Source organism: Lacerta agilis, chromosome 2, assembly GCF_009819535.1.
Source record: "Lacerta agilis isolate rLacAgi1 chromosome 2, rLacAgi1.pri, whole genome shotgun sequence".
Classification (NCBI taxonomy): Eukaryota; Metazoa; Chordata; class Lepidosauria; order Squamata; family Lacertidae; genus Lacerta; species Lacerta agilis.
Genome location: NC_046313.1, coordinates 21,382,589 through 21,396,609, shown reverse-complemented (window position 1 = coordinate 21,396,609; position 14,021 = coordinate 21,382,589). Strand labels below are relative to the sequence as shown.

Genomic DNA, 14,021 nt, shown 5'->3' with positions numbered 1-14,021 from the left:
CACTCCAAAAAGCGTTCTTTCCACTGGAAATAAAAAAATATGCTCCCCTATCCTCACAGCACTTTGGGATATTAAGCAATGAAGTCCAGTCTCTGAACCCAGCAGCAGGAAGAGGAATGCAACATGAAGTAGAGGTGGGAGAGAGAAACCATTGACAATGTACATAGTTGCCCTTGTACATAGTTTTATGGCTAAAGCAGATTACAACAGAAAACTTCTTCCCATTTCCTTCGCCGTAGAAGACCAAATTTTTTACAGCACATATCATTCCTCCCATCCTTCTCCCAGAGACTAAGGAATAATTGCCATCACATTCCAAACAGCCTCCGCCCTCTTACAGAAGGAAAGTCAGTCAGGTTCAGCCCAAGAAGGCTGTTGACTCTTTGGGTCAATAGAGCATTGCTCCTAAGTTCAGCAGTTAACCTCAGAAAGCACCGCCTAGAGGAAGCAATTTCTTTTTTTATGACTGTTAATTAGATAATAAGAGTACACCTAGTCCTAAAAAAAACAAGGGCTGGGGCAAAATTGTGGATATGGGGATACATCCCATGGGTAAGAGGCTGGATTTCTAGTCCTACTGGGAGAACAAGGTTGTTCACCTGATAGTTGGGTGAGAATACCTGCAAAGTGATGGAAATGAGAGAGTCATTTCCTACCATTGCATCAAAGGCATGCACACTGTGCTCAAACCATACTCCTAGTTTATGGCAATATGGTGGTTAAAGAGTCCATCACAAATATAACTGGGTAGCAGAATTTTAAACAGAAAATTAAAGCAGAGATCATGGTCAAGTAGGATTCTTTTAAGAACCAGCAGTTTTTCAAAAAATCCAACCAAGGGAAATACTTACACGCTACTGTCCGTCATAGACATGGAGTCATCAGTCAGAGCATCACTAGATATTTCGCTATCATTTGCACTGGTGGCAGGAGCAAAGACATAGCCAGAGTTCACATGGTAAGGGTTAACAGGATCGTTCCTCTTAAAGGACCTAGAGACAATCAAAAAGTGAAAGCTCAGTTACTCTTCTATGAATTCAGGAAATATGCACATAAAAAGCCAAAGAGTTATGAGCTAGTTATATATGTGCACACAAGACTAACTAAATGACTAATATTCTCATTGCTTGGAAGTAACTCAGTCAATTTCAATGGGCCGCTTATAAATAAGAAGTGTTCAGGATCACGGCCTTCATTTTCCACCCACCACAAACAGCTGGCTAACCAGCATGTGATCTGCCAGAAGTATCTGTAATATATAGGAGAATTAAACCCATGCTACTAAATCCTTGTTTACCTGTGTAGGTGTGTGTTCACAGCATACCCATTTGTGTCTAATAGCTTTCATTGTGCTGTAGATGGAATGGAAGCAAAGCAAGTTGTTTGTGTACATTGGGGTGGCAAACATGGGGACTCTCCAGATGTTGATGGACTACAACTCCCATCATCCATGGCCATTGGCCATGCTGGCTGGGGCTGACGGGAGTTGAAGAACAGCAACATTTGGGAACCAAAGGTTCCCCATTCATGATCTACAAAGTCACTGAGTATTTTAAAGCCATCAGCAGTCATAAAGTTTTAAAATGGTGGATTCATGCAATCCCTTGTTATGGCACCACACAAAAAAGTATGTTTTCTCCTGTTGTTCCACCAAAGAGAAGAGGCAGTATACATCCTCCATCACTATTTTATCCTCAGAACAACCCTATGAAGCAGGTTAGACCAGGCTTCCTCAACCTCGGCCCTCCAGATGTTTTTGGCCTACAACTCCCATGATCCCTAGCTAGCAGGACCAATGGTCAGGGATGATGGGAATTGTAGTCTCAAAACATTTGGAGGGCCGAGGTTGAGGAAGCCTGGGTTAGATTGAGGGATCACAGAAGTGAAGAGTTTGAAGGGATGCTGAAGATCATCTGGTCCAACAAAGGAATATGTATTTGGGTTTAAGACACATTGGTGTGGGAAAGTAGGAGTTGAGACTTAGACCCAAGCCTCCTTGCTTTTAGTCCAATACACCACACTAGTGTTAGCTTTTTTGCCATCATCCTATGGCAAGACTCACAAGGAAGGCAATATTGTGAACAGATCCAGCTTGTCTCGGACACTCCCACATAACAAACTGAGATTTAGAAACAACTACCCAAGTCTCCATGTGATAGAGAGAAAACTGTCCTGCCAAAACACTCCAGCCATCAACACATTTACAGTTTTCACAATTCTACACGTGCCTATCAAAAAGTAAATGAGTTCAAAGCATGCTGACTCACAGTTAAGTAGGAATAAGATTGGAGCCTTAGTGATCATGTGGGGCATTTCAGGAACATTTTGACAAGTTCCTTTCTAGGTTTGTTCTACTCCCTAACATTTCCAATTGGGCTGGGATCTCCTCACAGAAACACTCAACTCCTCTTAAACCCAAATACATGTGCATTGTTATTCTTGGTCCATCTGCTGCAAGGATTGGAGAAATGTGGTCCTCCACAAGCTGCCGGACTACAGTTCCCATTATCCTTGACCATTAGCTATGCATGCTGGGGCTAATGGGAGTGGGAATCTAAGATCTACAGAAAAGGGCAATACAATATTTTAGATAAGTGAGCTAGGGCCAGGTAGTTGAGAACAGCAGCTGAATGCCCTGAAACTGAATCTTTACCATGCACTCATCAGGTGGCCTTAAAAGCATATTTTCTGTCTTTCTCTCTTTCCTCTCTCTCTCTCTCTCTCTCCCTCCCTGTGCCCCAAATCTGTGCCAGCATTACAAGACAGTTGTAATGGCTAGAGCAGGCATAGGCAAACTCTGCCCTCCAGATGATTTGGACTACAACTCCCATCATCCCTGACCACTGGTCCTGTTAGCTAGGGATGGTGGGAGTTGTAGTCCCAAATCATCTGGAAGGCAGAGTCCGCTAGAGCAAAGTTTCCCAAATTTGGGTCTCCAGCTGTTTTTGGACTACAACTCCCATCATTCCTAGCTAGCAGAAACAGGGGTGATGGGAACTGTGTTCCAAAAGCAGCTGGAGACCCAAGTTTGGGAAACTCTGAGCTAGGGTGAAGTGCTTAAGAAAAAAGTGGTAAATATTATTAAGTGCCCGCAATATTTTCATGTCATTTTCAGCTCTGGATTCAAAAGGTCCCCAAGCATGTCAAATTAACAAATATAACTTCTACAGAGGGTCTTATCTCAAAATGGTTCAATTGGCATCTTATTTCAGAGGATACTGCAAAAAAGAAGTGTGGCCCTACAGAGAGCACTGCATTGGTAAAGCGATAATAAGTGGAGAGCAATCTTTTCTGATCCAAATCACAGAGGGGAGTAAATTTCAGTTTTGTATTCCCACCAAGGGGTCATTATATAGGACCAACAAGGCAGCAACATACTGAACAATTTATTGGGCAGCCTTTGCCAACCTGGTATCTTCCAGATGTTTTGGACTACAACTCCCATCAGCCATCACAACCTTGGTGCCTGAGGAAGAAAGGAGCAAGGAGTCCCAAACATCTGGAGGGCATCAGTTTGGCAAAGGGAGACCAATAGGGATGTACACCTGTGTTTTATATTCTGCACCCTAATCACCATGGACTATTAAAGACTAAATTAGGGATTGACAAAACATTTACGGGATTGTGATCACTGCTCTCAGCCAAACGTTTAAAGAAGGCCTTGTTTATACAGACAGCACCACCTTTAAACACACAGAATCCAAATGCCTGGAATCCAGACTAAGTTTGCCAGATGTTCCTCATTTCAAGCCATCACCCCTTACTCCAGATGCCTGCTCTACAGAACATTAAAAAGGGACACCCCTTATTCAACCACTTCCATAACATTCCACAGAAGAGACATCACAGAGGCAGACCACATCCCTCATTCTGAAGAAATTCAGTTTGGCAACCCCGATCAACTCAGGCTCCCATGGCCCGCTGTTTGTTCAATTCTAAGACAGTCACTTGCTTAAAATTGGAGTCACTTGTGAGCAACTTGGGAGGTGGAGGGAGGGAGGGGGAAAGGGGAAGTCTTTCTTTAAGGCCGAAACATAAGAGAGAAACTTTTATTTTTTAAAAAAACAAACCAACCACCAAGCCACTTGCAATGAGATCGGAGGAGGCATCAGGCCTGAGTTAAGTGAGCAGCCTGGTAGTCTTAATGAAAAGCAGCACTTCCCCTAGTAGTAGTATTCTGGTCCCTTTGTTTCCATTTGCCCCGGTTACCCACTTTCGACCTCTTCAGTAGTAGTCTTCACTCAGTTCTCTCACAAACAAGTCCTCCCACCCTCCCCTTAACTCCCCTCCTGCTGCGTTGCATTCCTCCATTTCACTGGCAAGGGGAAAACATGAGCCCTTGCGAAGGCTTAAGCAAAGAAAGGGGCTTGGGAAGGGGAGAGAGAGAGAGAGAGAGAGATGGAGGGAGACAGACAGACAGCCCTCTTCAAGTTATGACGGCAAACAGCATGACTGAAGTTCTAGGCCTCCACATCTCAAGCTGACCTTTGCAGGAGGCCTCGCTGCAAAAGACTCAGGTATTTAAGCGCAGCTGGGAACACATTCTTTCCCAAAGCACACAAAGATATTTCAGTGGGAAGATCAAGACATTCAAAAGATGAAGGAAGGGAGCGGGGAAGAGAAAAGAAAGAAAGAACAGGAGATAACCAAAGAGTGACAGAAGACGGTGGGGGGGGGGGGGAAGAGTCAGATCCTTCAGATCTTCAAGACAGATCAACCCCACATGTTTCCATGTTGAAAGTTACTCTGCAAAGGGGGGGCGGGGGTGGAGAAAGCAAGTGGAAGCAGGATCCAAATGTTGTAGCCTACCTTTAAAAAACAAAAAAACTTATCTATGTTTTTAAAGTTCCCGTGACATTCTTAAGGCAGCTATTTTTTAAATATGTTTTTTGGTCTTTCAAGGAAGGGGGGGGAGAGGATAAAGGCTTTACTTTTTATTACTGTCCTTGAAACAGCTTCATGTCCTGCTTTAACAAAACGCAGGCCCATTAGGGCTTATTGTTGTAAGGTATCTGGTTGCAAGATGCTCACCATCTGTAGAGAACCAAGCCTGCTCCTTAAGTGGATCTTACAGACCTTCCTTTTAAAGTGCATGTCGTGCTGCTACGGCCTTATAATCGTGCCGCCCGTTAGTTTATGTTTACATGTCATCCCTATGGGAAGGTTAAGGGGAAGCTCTTCCATACTGTAAGGCAGCCACTTAAGAGAGAGAGAGAGAGAGAGAGAGAGAGAGAGAGAGAGAGAGAGAGAGAGAGAGATCTCCAAAATCTTGGAAGAGCTCAACTTCCCAAGCTATGCCGAACTTTGGGAAAAGTCCTGCTCCAAAGTTCAATGGATCCATAAATCACCTTAAACTAGTCAGCAGAAACTCAAAGCACAAGAAATTACCAAGACGTTTAGCTAGCAAAATGCCATTCCCCCACCCCTCAGAACTTATACAATCATATAATTAAACAATAAATTTCTTTTTATTTTTTAAAAAAATCACAGTTTGCCCAGTTAAAACAGATCTGTACAGAAAATCCCCACATACATTAAGTAAACCAATTAGGGATGTTTTCATAGCCACTTTTTTTTTTAAAGAAAGATCTTGACCACACTACAAACTTAATTGTAGCCAGATGCTATCAAGCTGCCTTAAAGGAGTTTTAATTCCTGTGTGAAGCAGAGTCTCCAGTGTAAATTTCTACATGGGCTCTCTTTTTTTCCTCTTTCAAAAAAGTGCCTCCACAGGACACAATACTGAAAAGTGTTTTCCACAATCACGTAGCAGTTCCCCTTCAGCTTCAAGGAGAATGTCTCAAGTTTCTCAAACTACCACCACTTATACTGATAAAAGTGGTACTTGTTTGTCACTCCCTGTACTGTGTTGGGGAGCAGGCCTGTGTCATAGACAAAGCACACAGAACTTATCTTTCCAGGTGTCTTTTGTGGGTATCCCTGCAAAAAAACAACAACACAACACCACCCTGACCAGCACAGCTGTTTTCTCCTCTGTGATTAGCCTCTAGCCTTACAAGAACCCTCAGACCTTGGTTTTCAACCAAAGTAATGGAAAGTCTATACAGGGAGCCTTGTAAATTAGGGAGCTAAGCTTTGCTGCACTGCAGTTGGCAATCCACAGGCGTTCAGGTGGGTTATCCAAGGTATATGAAGAAAGCTCTGGATTGCTGTCACTGCTGTTGAGAAAACATTGTGTGAATCTGCAGCCACATTGTCTGGCACATGGTTTTTGGTCAGAAATATTGTGTTTATAGTTTTCAGGGGAAGCAAATATGTAGCTTACATCACACTACTTTGCCAAAAAAAAAAACCAACAACAACAACCCCCAAACAACACCCTGATTGCTTGGTGTGTGCAAGCACACAAACATGTGCACATTTGTCTTTCTCCCCTCCCGGCTTAATTTTATTATGATAACTGAAGCCAGTTTGGTTCCAACACCTTCCCCCCACAAATAAGTGCCAATCTGCAAAAGTGGGCCATCTGCTAGCTATAGCCCCATGTGGTGGGAAGGCCAGCTTCACTAACTTTACAAGAGAAAACTTAACAGTTAGCAGAGAGAGGCTACCTTATTGGCTGCTATGATATATGAGTATGCCATAAGAGGGCAGTTTTGTGCACATTAACTTTTGTGTGATACATTCAGAATCCAATGTAAACAAAACTTTTTTTTCAATTTCACTTTTGTTGCACTGAACTGCCTAAAGTGGAATAGCTTCAAGGAAGCAATTAATACACAAAGCAGCCCCGAGAGAGAGGGAAAGACACCTAAACCAAGTCTGAAGTGTTTATTTTGACTCGGGGAAATCCCAAATTCATAAAAAAAATATACCTTATAACACATACAGTATGAAGGATGTGATTGAGGTAAAGAAGGCGTGTTTGCCAAATCTAACCTAGGAGCGGAAAACAGCCAGGGGGAGGGAGACAAATAGCCTTCACACTCCTCCATAAAGCTTACATGCTAAAACAACTTCCAATTAATTTTTTTTAAAGTATGGTTACGTACAGGTCCGGAAAGATGAAGACACATTGCAGACACCAGCCAAGGGGAAAGGGGAGTCACCTGTCAACTGCTAGCAGACTAGACAAATAACAGTAACTCATCCACAAGCTGAGAAAACTGCTGGACTTTAATATCTTTCAGACAGGAGGAGAAGCAATGTCTGGTGACCACTGGCTTGGGGGGGAAAGGCTTCTCAGCTAGTTCCCTTTAGTTAACAACAATGAGATTCTAGTCCAGAAATTGCTAAAAGCAGCACCTCTAACTGGCAAATGACTTGGCAGCCTTTACTGAGACCATGCCTACCATCCCCTATGACAGTGTTTTTCAACCTTTTTTGGGCAAAGGCACACTTGTTTCATGAAAAAAATCACGAGGCACACCACCATTAGAAAATGTTAAAAAATTTAACTCTGTGCCTATATTGACTATATGTAAAGTAATTCTCTTGAATAGGAATCAAATAAACACAATTTTTCCCACGGCACACCAGGCAACATCTCGTGGCACACTAGTGTGCCACGGAACAGTGGTTGAAAAACACTGCCCTATGAGATATTATTCCCATTTCATAGCTGAGGAACTGAGTCTGAAACCTACCGACTTGCCAAAGACCACACAAGGTGTCCATGGCAGGCAGCAGTGGAACTGGAACCCGGGTTCAAGCCCAGCTCTCAGTTCAGTTACATACAAGAATAAAAAAAAAAAAAAAAAAACCCCAAGAAACAACTTCTTGCCTTTTTGGAGAACAGCACAGCACAAAGTACATATCTGCTTAAAAGGAAGGTTTTCAGCATAAAATCATAGGATTGTAGAGTTGGAAGGGACCCTGAGGATCCTCTAGTCCAACCCCCTACAATGCAGTCGCCCCATACAGGGATCGAACTTGCAACCTTGGCATTATCAGCACCGTGCTTTAACCAACTGAGCTATCCAGCTCCATCAATATATTCCTAATCAAAAGCATGCATTAGATGGGTGGGCTGAAGGTTCAAATGAAGTTTGCTCACCTGAACAGAAAGTTACCTGCTTGGTGTTTTTCAGAGTGGCACTGACATTAATAGCTCCATGCCTTCTGCCACCTCAGTGTCAACAGAGGTTAGACATGCAAAAGCCTTCTACAATGTTATCTGAACTTGGGGAGAGTGTTCTGTGTGTGCAGGGGTGTGTGTGTGTGTATATATGTGTGTGTGTGTCTATACACACACCAAAAAAAACATACACATGCATACACACATATAAACACTGTTTGATCTGGGCAACAGCAAATATGGTTGTCAGGCTCATGCAACTGGTGCAGTTCAGAGATTGTGAAAGAAAATTGGCTTGCTAGGGCTTCAAACTTGGAAACTTGCCTTTACCACAGAAAGATACTGGGGAAACAGAGGCTTGAGCAAGCATATACCTCCACAGAGATTAAAACAAACAGGTAACACACACTGATGCCATTTGCACAGCCAAGAACTAGAAGAAGCCCCTCGCCTATCTGGAGCCCCTCCAGATTTGCCCTGGTGTGAGTGAAAGCCAAATTAGAACCAGCTGCCTTTCCAACCCTATCGCTGGAAAAGACCATAAACACTGCTGTAAGCTAGAAACACAACAGATGCAATTCAGGAACCCTCCTCTTAGAGGCAGGCCATAGTTGAAACAAGCTGAAAACAGAAGAGATGCCTGAAGCCCTTTGATGTCCCATGAATCACAGAAACACTCACAAAAATTCCTGTAAACCAGATGTCAAATACTTACCAGACTGAGAAAGAAACTCCCAAAGCAAGACAGAATACACAGAACAGAGGGGAGAGGGAGAGAGCAGGTCCTTCTGCTCTATAGATCCTTGTTCAACCAATTCCCATTTATGAAGGGGAAAGGGAGGGGAGAAAGAGAATAAGGTGTCAGAAGATTATACCACTCTGTCACGATTAAGATAGAGAAAGAATACGCTGGTGTTGCCATGTTGTGAGGAACTAGTCTTGCCCACTTTCATCAGCCTATGCCACCAAAGAAGGGTCTCTCATCACTCTCCTGGGGTACTGAATTGGGAATAGGACCACCTTTTAATGCAGCTTGAATTCCATTAACTAGGAAGGGCTGTAAGTCAATGGTAGAGTGCATGCTAAAAGGCCTAGGTTCATCTCCAGGTCAGGCTAGGAAAGGTTCCTGGCTGAAACTCTGAAGAGCCACTGTCAGTCACTGAGTGTAGACAGTTCTGAGCTTGAGAAACCAAAGGTCCAACTCAGTTCATATATACCTGGAGCGCACACCTCTTTTACTCAATGGTTGGAATTCTGTCCCTAACAATAATGTCCCATACCTGAAGCCATCTCATTGGCCAAACAGATTTCCTTTGGCTTAAAGACACACTAGCAAGCCATACAAGCTATTCTCCAAGAATACATGTGTTTTATGTCTCCTTGTAAGTTACAAAGTTCAGTCACACGGGCTGCCACAGTAATAATATGGATTTTCTCGTTCCATCATCACATAATTGCTTCCCATTTTCTATATGTAATCCGCATATTTCGACACTAGCTGGGGATGAAGCTGGCAAACTAGTATTTCATTACTCATTCACATGCCTAGATGGTGCTCTTCCCAGCTCCTCTTAATGTGGTTTAAAGTGGTAACAATTAACGCATGTCTCAAAGAACAAGAGTCGCTTTGAAGTTCTTTTTTGATGTCTAAGAGAGCTTTAGGAACTGGTGGGTCTTAAGAACCACAATGTACTGCTTTCTTTATTATGGAGAAATACAGCCCTCCCCCCTCAAGCCAGAAATAAATGCCAAGTTGTTAAGGTTCATTAAAAAAAAAAAAAGTATCTTTGCCAAAATCTACTCCAAAGGACAAGCATATGCACATATACCCACTTTGCAAGATTTGTTTAAAGGAGCAACAGACTCTCAAAAAGTCATTCAAAGGAAGTTATCTTACCTGAACCCATTCTCCACAGTTTCTGTAGCTCGGACGCTTGCTGTAGCCCTCAATGCCTTACTGGATAGCCCTAGCACGGATGGCAAAAGTTTGTTCTTAAAGTCTGCACAGCTCCATTCCTCTTCTTCATTCAAGGTAGGGAGATAGCCACAGTCAACTTTTAAGCTCCCCAGTCCATTGCTGTTAATGTAAGCAGGATTTTCTCCCCCACTCCTTACATATTCGAGGTATATATCAGAAGTTAAAAACATCTGGTAAGCATTTTCCTCCATCACTGTCTGAATCTCAGTCTGTGCCTGATCAAACATTATAGAATCGATCTGCTGCTTCTTGATATTATCCCTTATGTAGGTCTTAGTGGCAGGCTTGAGCTGTTTGGAGACAATGCTGTTGTTCTCAATGTACCGTTTGTATATAGCTTTGGCTACTCGTAAAGTTTTGGTATCCTTAAGGTCCATCTGCCTGAAGCCATTGCAGGCAAACCAGAAGTCCAAAGTATCCACACATTTTTCTCTTTCCAGGAAGGTCCGGAAGAGATAGGCACCATCTTGATCCGCCAGTAAGGAATGCAAGGATTTGGTCCATCGTGCTAGAGGAGAGTCCGGGAATGCGCTGCCTTCTGGCTCCCCAAGGCCATCTTCATTCCTCCTTGGTGTGGAAGAAACTGACATGGCCTTGAAGCTTTGGTTTTTCATGGCAAACAAAGTGGCAGCCAGGTGGCATGGTGTCTCTCCTTCTTCCCCTGGTACAGGGGGGCGTGGGGCATCTTCTCTGAAGCTGCTGCTGGGGTCTGGGAGGTGAGTCAGTAACGCTGCACTGCTCATGGTTCCGGGAGTCCCTTCTGGCAGGACTTTTTCTTTTTAAGTTCCTCAGTAATCTGTATGTGTGTTGTCTCTCTCCCGCTCTCTTTTCTTTCTCAAGTCAGCAGGGGATTCTTCAGAGTCTTCTCTCTTGAAGGGGGAAAAAAAGGAAAAGAAAGAGGGGGGGAAGTATTGATCTAATCAAAACCAGATCCACCCAACATCAAAGTCAAAAAGTAAACAGGCTTTTCAACTCTTCACATTAAAATAAAGAGGCAACCGCAGCTATCTGCAGTGCTAATCAAAAGTATCAGATACGCTTTTCAAAGAGGAAGATTGAACTCTGGGCACACTTTTAACTTTGGTGTGGAGGGAGCAAAAAGAGTGGGGGCGGTGGCAGAAACAAAAATGAAGTCTTAATTATTGCATTGCCCTATAAAATCAAAACACGCAAAAGAAAAGAAAAGAAACCCCCCTGTGAACTTTTCCCTCCTACTAATGATAACATCTGAGAAGTCCCAGGAACAATACTGGATCCCTTGTGTTGTTAAACCTATTTTGTGTGCAAGCACACACACACACAAATCCTTCAAAATTTTGCCTCCCTCTCTTTCTTCGGTAGATAACTCAAACCAAAGAACAAAACGTGCTTTCCTCAGCATCTGGTTTCCATTTCTCTGCCCCCCCTCCCCCAAAACCCTTCAACTCCTTAAACATTTAGATTATGATCACCAGAAACCCTTCTAAGCACAATGCTGGATGCTCCTCTGAAAAAAAAACAAAAAAAAACAAATGGCATATTGAGAAAGTGTTTAAAAGAAAATTGGGGGGGGGAGAGACACACACACACACAATCTTGACCACAGTAGTGTTTTAGTTTAAAAACTAGGTCTGTCTGACTCATTTCTGATCAGTTGCCTACAGCCTTCAAAGGCATCCCATGGACTTGCTTAAGTTATACCATTCACATGTTAAAGACATCCACATGTTAAAAAAACTTCCAACCACTTGGAAGAAAAGGATTCCAATTCTCACTCCCCACCATCTCCCTTGCTCTGGTTGTCATGCACTTTTCTTCTCAAACTTAGCCAGTTTCCACCATTAAAGATGGACTAATAAGATCTTGAGAAGTTTTGTGGCTTCTTCCAAACATCCATCCTTAGTTCACTCCGGAGAAAAGGGGCTTGCAAAGACTTCGACCAGTTTCTTTAAACACACACACACACACAACCAACCAACATCCAATTTTTAAAAAGTTGGTTTACGAAGTTATGTGAAGAGTTCAGAAGATGTCATAAGATACTCATAAGATGTCATTTCTCCACACCACCACCTCACGACAGGGGTGGAGATTTTAAACGCCTGCTTGCCTTTAAAACAAACAAATACAAACTACTGTCAAGAAAGTATTTCCCCCTCTTTCCTGTAATGTACCTGAACGCGTGCAGAAATTCCAAGCCCGGCTGTTATATTCTCCAGCTCCCCCCATCAAAGAGAGTGAGCGAGTAAGAGGGCGACTGGTAGGGGGGAAGATTTAAAAGAAGACATTGTAGTCCACCGAGCTGCTAAAATGCAACCCTTAAGAGGGGGTTAAAAATAAAGGTTTTTTTTTAGTAACCCTCCAGAAATGGCGACTGACTGGAGGGAAGGGGGGGAAAGGCCGAGAGATCTCAGGAACCGAGAAGAGGAATTGGGAGGGTGAAGGTGGGGAGGGGGGGGGAGAGAAAGAGAGAAAGCCACAGAGAAGTCTTAAGCCAGTTGCTTTCTCCGAGCCCTGTGCAGCAACTGACCCCTAAGTAAGCCCGCAGCGCCTCTTTGGAGTTCGCGGGGGGTGCCGAGAGAAGTGGGAGGGGTGTAAAGGAAGAGTGGGGGGAGAGGGAGAAGAGGCAGGGAGTCCTCGCATCCTCGCTGCATCCCTACCTCCCCGCACATAAAGAAATGCACATCCTTCATCTCGACCTCCCTTCCCAATCTGAAAAGTCCAAATCTGAAAATGGACCCTTCTTTCCCCCACCACCACCACCCACGCACACACCTTACCGGGATATCTGCAGTTGGGGTGCGTTGGTTGGAGGTGGGTAAAGGGGGGGCGGCTTGTCCTGTGCAAGACCCCACTCCTTCCCCAGATCTCTCCCGTCTCTCGAACACACAAACACAACACACACACACCTCTGCCGTTTATTATTGTTCGCGTACAAACCCTCGACTATCGCCTCACCAAGCCCTGCCTGCTCGTAACTAACGCATAAATAGCTTTCCTTAACAACTTCAAAGCTCAAGCCAAGAGGACATCAAAGCGATCGGGAGAAAGCTGGCGCGGGGGGGGGGGGCGGCGGAAGAGAAACAGGCAAGCAGGCAGCTGGGGAAACGCGTACATTCTTGTGCAACTTACCATTGATCCAGTAGTTTTTAGTGGGTCTTTTTTTCTTCTCTCTTCTCCTTCTCTTTTTCTTTTCCCGCCCCCTCCGTAAACGGGCGCTCGGTACTTCTTTTAAATAAAAAAAACCCACCTCCCTTAGCCTTCCCACCTCCCCTTCTCTCTCTCTCTCTCCCTTTACAGAATGGAGAAAAGTAATCCGCAGCGTTGCGCCGATTCCCCCTATATTTTCATCACCCGCCTCTTCTCATGCTTCATAATAGCATCTGAGAGTTTAAAAGGGGGGGGGTGCGGGGAGAGCGAGAGCGAGCGAGCAGGACATTGCACGCGAAACGTATCAGCGGAGAGAGGGAGAGAGTTTCAGCATGATCCTCTCCCTTCCTTCACGCCCCGCTTCTTCTTTAAGCCGAAAGGAAAAGGGAGGGGGGGGGAGAAATAAATAAATATATATATATCAAAAGACCTGATCCCTCCCCCACTTCTCCTGACCCCCCACCCGCCCCCCTTCTTTCAACTCAGGTCCTGTTTCAAGCAGTCATTCCATGCACCAAATGTCCTCCGGGCTATTCCAACAAACACTGAGCTGTGGGTTTAACTGTGCACATCAAAGTGAACAACCGAGAGAACGGTCCTGTAAGGGAGATAAGCGTCTTTTTTCCGGCAACACCTTCCGCCTTAAAATAAAATAAAATATATATGTGTGTGCGTGTCTCTGTGTGTGTGTGCATCTGTAAAGGTATGCGGTTCTTACTATCGGAAGATCAACCGGCATTACGTACTGGCATTGCTCGGCAGCTACAGGGACTAATTATTCCCCCCACACTTTGGATGGTTTTTCTTTCTTTCTTTTTTATTTTACTCTGAAGCTCTTAGATTTATTTTATTATTATTATTATTGCTTCTTGAGTT

The 14,021-nt window shown here is 44.0% G+C and overlaps 1 protein-coding gene across 2 annotated transcripts in view; it reads right to left on the bottom strand.

Annotated features, from left to right (window-relative positions):
* Positions 1-13,402, bottom strand: part of AXIN2 (axin 2) — a 44,488-nt gene extending 31,086 nt beyond the window's left edge. The window contains exons 1-3 of one of the 2 annotated variants that reach the window (XM_033138893.1): positions 13,128-13,402; positions 9,936-10,885; positions 852-992 (exon numbers count right to left, since the gene is read on the bottom strand). In XM_033138893.1, coding sequence (XP_032994784.1) covers positions 852-992; positions 9,936-10,759 — 965 coding nt within the window. In that variant the 5' untranslated portion in view covers positions 10,760-10,885; positions 13,128-13,402. Of the gene's footprint in view, positions 1-851; positions 993-9,935; positions 10,886-12,169; positions 12,331-13,127 lie in introns of those variants that run through there. The other variant, XM_033138894.1, reaches the window with a different exon arrangement.
* Positions 13,403-14,021: the final 619 nt, after the last annotated feature.